Source organism: Brassica napus, chromosome A2 (genome assembly GCF_020379485.1).
Source record: "Brassica napus cultivar Da-Ae chromosome A2, Da-Ae, whole genome shotgun sequence".
Lineage (NCBI taxonomy): Eukaryota > Viridiplantae > Streptophyta > Magnoliopsida > Brassicales > Brassicaceae > Brassica > Brassica napus.
Genome location: NC_063435.1, coordinates 24,790,584 through 24,796,583, shown reverse-complemented (window position 1 = coordinate 24,796,583; position 6,000 = coordinate 24,790,584). Strand labels below are relative to the sequence as shown.

Below are 6,000 nucleotides of genomic sequence, written 5' to 3'. Positions count from 1 at the left end.
AAATAAATCTGTGTTTGAGTAGAGAAATAAGACTTGAAAAATCCCTATGAACTATCTAGTAATGATCTTTGGAAATAAGACTTGGAAATTGCGTTGCCCAGAATGTTGAACTATGGTTTTTAGTTATGATGGTGTTTGCCTATTTTTACCATGTCCAAAGTTACGAACTATTATTTTTTTTTTTATGTTTTTAGGTTGTATTTACTGATTTCGTAAATGTGGAAGCACAGAAGGTGGTTCTGTTTTATTTACTTGAATTAGTAACTAAGTGGCAAATCTTATAGTTTTGGGCCGAGGGCTTGTTGAGGTCTAAGCATGTTTCTAGTGTATTTTGGTGTGTATAATTCAGTTGTCTTTAGGGTCAAAGGTTCTTCTTTTTTTCTTGGTATTACCTCCGTAGAATTATAAAGTAGGAGCTAGCAAAGCATAATGTATTATTAAAATATTGGTTATTACTGGTTAAACCCAACATGTATTTTTTTCATCTTAGAAGTAATTTGAAATTAAGGTGATGACCATGTACACATCAAAAACTACAGAATCTTTTCTCACCAATAACCAAGGTAATGATGTTGTTATTGTTCTGTTTGTTAATGATATTGTTACCGAGAAGTTTGGCCAAGTGAGAAAAACCAAACATTTATATTTAGTCAGTATTTGAGCTATGACCGCCGTTATTTCAACAAACTTAGGATGGTAAAGCGAATGTTGACGGAAGAATCTGCCAGCTTGATATAAACATGAATGTGTAACGTATTTCTCAACAGTAAACAAATACAAATACCTTTTGAAACAAAGATCAAACAACAAACCTCAGTTATTGAAAATGATAATGAGGTATGGAGATAAGAATCACGTCTAGAGAAAAGAATCAAGTCGTAGAGATTGTGATGCCGCTAATAACGTAGCTTCCAAAATAGCTCATGTGCATGTGAGGGTGAGTTGTTGATGGAAGCAACTGCATTTTAGGCATATTCCAGTTTTTAACAACAACACCTCTCCACCACTTATCTATTGGGACAAAAATACCTGATATTCCTGTAGCCACGGACGGTGCTGTTATTTGCAGATTGATGGCCAGGTTTCCTTGCTGAAGGTTCTGCATACATGTCGCCAGAGGCTGTGAAAGTTTCTTCATCATGAGATTATGTTCTTATGCAAAACTACAACCAAAACATACTGAAAAGCTTTCTTCTTATGACACATACCTTTTATTATTGATCATATATTGCAAAGAGAGTAGAGTAGGATAGCAGTTGCAATAATATAACTAAATTCCATGGGTCTTGGTCTTTTGCAGCCACAATTAAACTGCAGATCAGACGATATAAGTGCAGATCTATATCAACTGAAACCAAATTTCAATTATAGATAAACATTTATATAGTATTTACCTAGAGAAACTTCTGTCCACATTTCTATTGCTTCTTTAGAAGCTTTGGCTCCAGCTTTTGGGGGTTTGAGAATTTTGCTTTCAAGGACAACTATCATTCAGTACCCTCAGCTGTCACATATTTTTGTTCTACCATATCAAAAGTGGGGAGAATGAACGTTCCTGAAAAGTGATACTTCATGACTCCACAACTCTGCTACCACACAAAAATCAACCCAAAGATCATTTCAGTTGACACAGAAAGAGTTTTTCAGTTCTACAAATCTACACAACTATCATGTGTTACAGAAATAGGATAATTTTAGATTTGTCGGTTACTAAATGCTGTTATTGATCAATGCAAAGAGATCTCAAATCACAGAATGAGAATGATTATGCTTACATGATGAACATGTCTGAAATTCTGACTGAACCGAGTCATATCAAATCCGCTCAAGGAGTATATTGAACTCGCTTTCAAAAGATGCATGTACGCGGTGAGACGGTGGCTGGCATGAGTATCACCTGAAAACAAAAAAAAAACGAAATCATAATCAACAAACAGATTTGAAACGATATCAAAATGAAGAAAATAAAAGAGAGACGAAGAGAAGATGATTTCGAGAGGAGGAGTACTAACCTATTTATACTCGCAGATACAATTACTCAACGAATCTAAGCACACATTCAAAGCCTCATCGTGGTTAATTGAATTAATAGAGATTAAACATGAAGAACACATAACTCGGACCGTTTCAGATTTAGGGATGAAGTTCAGCAGTCTCCACAGAACAAAGAAGAGAGACGAAAATAAATGAGAGACAAAACACTAACATTCCATTTCTTCACGTAGAACACAATTAGGGTTTACTCTATTGGGCTATCGAGCTTTGTACACAGGGAAACGTAACGCACCTGATTTCCAAGCCCAAAAACACGTCAAAATGTACGTGTAATTAAATAGGCCCAAATCATGCCGGAACATATCACTTAATGAAACAGTGAGTTTCATCCGAAGGGGACAGGTGTCATCCTGAAAATGAATGAATTTGTGACCTGTCTGCTGAGGTGTCTCTCTAAGGAGAGAATAAACTGTATTTTATATAAATAGATTGTTAAGACAAGTTCCTTAACTTATGTCCCACCCCCTTTGTACAAACTTCCGACAAGGTTAAAAAACGCAATTTCCTTACGTTTTCCTAACGTCAAACTGCGAATTTCCTGCCAACAAACAATGCAACCGCTAACTGAGATCGATATTCACTCTTTCAGGTACACACCTCTCTGTTTGGTCACGACCGAGCTCTGCTCCGAGCTGACCCTTATCTCCCGCACCAAACGCAAATAACTTCCCTGATTCCGTGAGTGCAAACGTATGAGCGTTCCAGTATATCGAGTTCGTTAAACTAATCTGAACCACCCGCTCTTTCACTTGTTTCAGCGATGTTACTACCGCTGGACTCAACACATTAGCTTGCCGATCACGCTACAGACAAAACCAAAACCAAACCAAAACATAAGGTGTTTGTGTTGTGTTTATATGTTACATCAAGCAAGCGCTAACCTGTTCAAAAACGGCTGTATGGTGACCGAGACTAGCAGATTCACCACAACCAAAAGAGTACACATCTCCATCTTCCGAGACCACAAAAGTAGTGTAGTCTCCCGTTGCGACATGAACCGCCTTGACATGGCTTAGCCCTTCAACGACCTTAGGAACTGACTCACCCTCCTCGTTACCATGTCCTAAGCAACCGTATCTTCCCCAACCCCAAGTACACACTCTTCCATCTTGACCTACCACCGCTGCATGCCAAGCACCAGCTGCAACTACCCTAGGTTGAAAGTTCAGTAGCTGAAACTGCTCGATAACACGAGGATACTTCTCATCGGTTTTCGACCCGTGACCGAGCTTGCCTCCCAAACCGCAACCAACCGAATAAACCGACCTAAAACAAACATTGCTATTGCGTCAGACCGGTTTTCGACAAATATTAGAACATCTCCAATCCACTTCTATATTCAGTTCTATATTTTTCTTTAAATTAGAGAAACTCTGTTATAGGAATGAGTTTGCTCCGATGTATGACTCTAATAATAATAGAGTTTTTATATTTTTAGAGGAAAATATAGAAAAATGCTATTTTCTATCTCTAAATAAAATATAGAAATGGGTTTGAGATGGTCTTAGTGTATAAGAGAAAGAACTCACATGCCATTTGGTTGACAAACCAAGGCAAGAAGGTAGCAATAACCAGCAGCAATCTGCACAACGGGTACATTCTCTAACGAACCTAACAAAGGACGTGGCTCAACATCATTAGCCTCGGTTTGATGACCGAGTCTACCATCGCTGCCCCAAGAGAATGTATAAACCTTCCCTTCTCGCGACAGAACAGCAGTAAAGAAATTCCCTATCGCCGCTTGCACAACAAATATGTTCTTTAAAGATGTCACAAGCTGAGGAGTCGTAACTTGTCTAGACCCTCCTTGCCCTCCGTACTCAGCTTCACCAAACAAATCTTTCCCACAGGAGTAAACACTCCCATTATCGCTTATCAGCATTGTCCGACCAGCACCAGCTGCCGCTTGGATGATTATGGTTCCCTGCAATGACCTGCACAACAGGAAAACACTCGAGCCGGTTCATACCGAGATGAAACATTCGCCTATAACCCCCAAAATATTAATTTTTTTTTTTTTTTTTTTGATCAACAAATATTAGTTTTTAATATGTTTATTATGATTTGGTCTTGAAATAATTAAGAAAAATATGTTTTGTTATTGTTTCAAGCACCATAAATCTCAGGGATTTGATGTCAATGAGGAGTAACCTGATGGGTAGTATCCGAGCTTCTTCATCGGTATGGCCATGTCCTAGCTGACCAGAGTTATTGTGACCAAAGGTATAAACCTGTCCCTTTGATGTGACGGCAATGCTGTGACCAGGACCAGCAATGGCTTGAGACTTCTCTCCTCGACAACACGCTTCACCAGCCAGCAAAAACCTAAGGACTAGTTTCCATGAACCTCCGCATCTACGTTTCATTTCTTCACGTTCTTGTTCACTCATCGGTTTGAAAATCATTCTTTTATTACACATGTCGAGAGCGGCGAGCTCGGGTAGTGATAAACTACAGTCCGGTGCAAAGTTTGCTGGCTGGCTAAAGAAGGAGCATGTTGCCTAAACCAACAACAACAAAATTAATAAATTCTTGAAATTTAAAAAAAAAAAAAAGATTTTAGACATTTTTTAGAGAATTGAACCTCGAGATTTGCGAGGTCACGAGGATCCAATCTACATTCAGTGAGAACATGAAGGACAATGGAAGGGTTAGCTGCTAAAGGAAACTCTCCGGGAGTTGAGTCTCCAAAGCATTGGCGTTTCTGCCTCTGAAATGGAGTCACAGGAGGAGAAGCAGCAGCAGAGGAAACTGGTTGATCTGGTAAGTTATGACAATGTAAAGATTGAGTTCCACTAGTTGTAGCATCCATTTATGATCTACAGAGGAAACAGAAACAAGTTAGGATCCAAGTCACAACTCTCAAACTATAGCTTGTAAGATAGTATCAAGGAAGCAACGTTATGGGTTATAACAAGGCTTCTTGTTCCTAATCAAGAACAGAGCAAGACTCTGTGAAAACAATCAAATCAAATTTAAAAATGGTAAGAACAAAAATGAATCTTAAAGAAAACTGTTTGTCACACGCAAAGAACTTCTCTTTCTCATCTGCACACGGCAACTCTGTTTTGACCTTACAAACCGAGAAAACTCAAAATCAAATCTTAATTGAACAACACCAAACACATCAAGAGATCAAGAGTTAACCAAGCAAAGTTATGATCAATCAATCATAAAGGATCCAACTTTCTGAAAACCCATCTGCATCAAACCATAATCATCATCAAGAATCGAACCTCTGGAATTTTACAGACAGCCCCAAGTGGTTTCTCTTTGTTTGGTTTTGATGTCTGATCAGAGCAATGAAGAAAGAGGGATATGAAAAGAATGATCGGACAATATTTTCCTTCAGAGAATTGACGGTGAAAATTCCCTTTTTTATTTTTAGTTATTAAACTTTTGTTTTTCTTCTCGGAAAGTCTGCAAATTTGTGCGTTGAGGGAAGTGAATGAGGAGGAAATGTCTCTTTTATGCGGTGGTCTCAAAGCAATTAGAATATCTCTCTATTACAACATTCTCTGTTAACTTGTGTTGCTGTATGTATGTATATATGCACATATACGTATACTTGTAGTGGTGTATAACATCTTGTATACATACATGCGTGTGCATCCGAAAGAGGGCTCGACTGGTGGAACAAGTTATCCATCTAACGGATCTTTATAGTTTAATAGTTAGGAGTATAAAATGTTAGTTACTCATCATGAGTCCTGACATAGTTATCCACTATAGTGACATCCTCAATTTTTCATTCTTCTTGTCCTTTCTATGAGGATACAAAGTGAAAGAACTTAAATTCTTGAATCCATATTATAGTGAAGTTGACAATGAGTATATAACTGATTCTTCTACAGTTGTTCTAATTGTGTATGAAATGTGTTAGTATTTGTTTTTGTAACTTTATAAACCAAAGGAAATTAAATGAGTTTGAATGGTAACCAAGGA

General features: G+C 37.9%; 1 protein-coding gene across 6 annotated transcripts; it reads right to left on the bottom strand.

Moving 5' to 3' along the window:
• Positions 1-708: 708 nt before the first annotated feature.
• Positions 709-5,550, bottom strand: LOC125580239 (ultraviolet-B receptor UVR8-like). Of its 6 annotated transcripts, XR_007318000.1 has the most exons (13): positions 5,292-5,550; positions 4,640-4,874; positions 4,207-4,556; positions 3,585-3,989; positions 2,937-3,321; positions 2,506-2,858; positions 2,288-2,405; positions 2,013-2,154; positions 1,776-1,897; positions 1,395-1,586; positions 1,209-1,311; positions 1,030-1,120; positions 709-958 (listed from the first exon to the last, which is right to left on the bottom strand). XR_007318000.1 is itself a non-coding variant. In XM_048744480.1 (6 exons), exons 2-6 carry the CDS (start codon positions 4,865-4,867, stop codon positions 2,616-2,618), a joined length of 1,611 nt encoding a protein of 536 aa, XP_048600437.1. In that variant the 5' UTR covers positions 4,868-4,874; positions 5,292-5,550; the 3' UTR covers positions 2,437-2,615. The 6 variants fall into 6 exon arrangements, 1 of the variants encoding a protein (XP_048600437.1); XR_007318003.1 differs by having other exon boundaries at positions 1,395-1,589; positions 2,013-2,405; XR_007317999.1 differs by having other exon boundaries at positions 2,013-2,405.
• Between the last annotated feature and the right edge of the window lie 450 nt (positions 5,551-6,000).

What these genes read in the sequence shown, in the direction of transcription:
- LOC125580239 (XM_048744480.1), bottom strand. Translation starts at nt 4,867, where the DNA reads ATGGATGCTACAACTAGTGGAACTCAATCTTTACATTGTCATAACTTA. An exon ending in GTGACCTCGCAAATCTCGAG is followed by an intron (nt 4,557 to 4,639) that starts GTTCAATTCTCT and finishes TTGTTGGTTTAG; the next exon opens with GCAACATGCTCCTTCTTTAG. An exon ending in ATACAGCCGTTTTTGAACAG is followed by an intron (nt 2,859 to 2,936) that starts GTTAGCGCTTGC and finishes TTTTGTCTGTAG; the next exon opens with CGTGATCGGCAAGCTAATGT.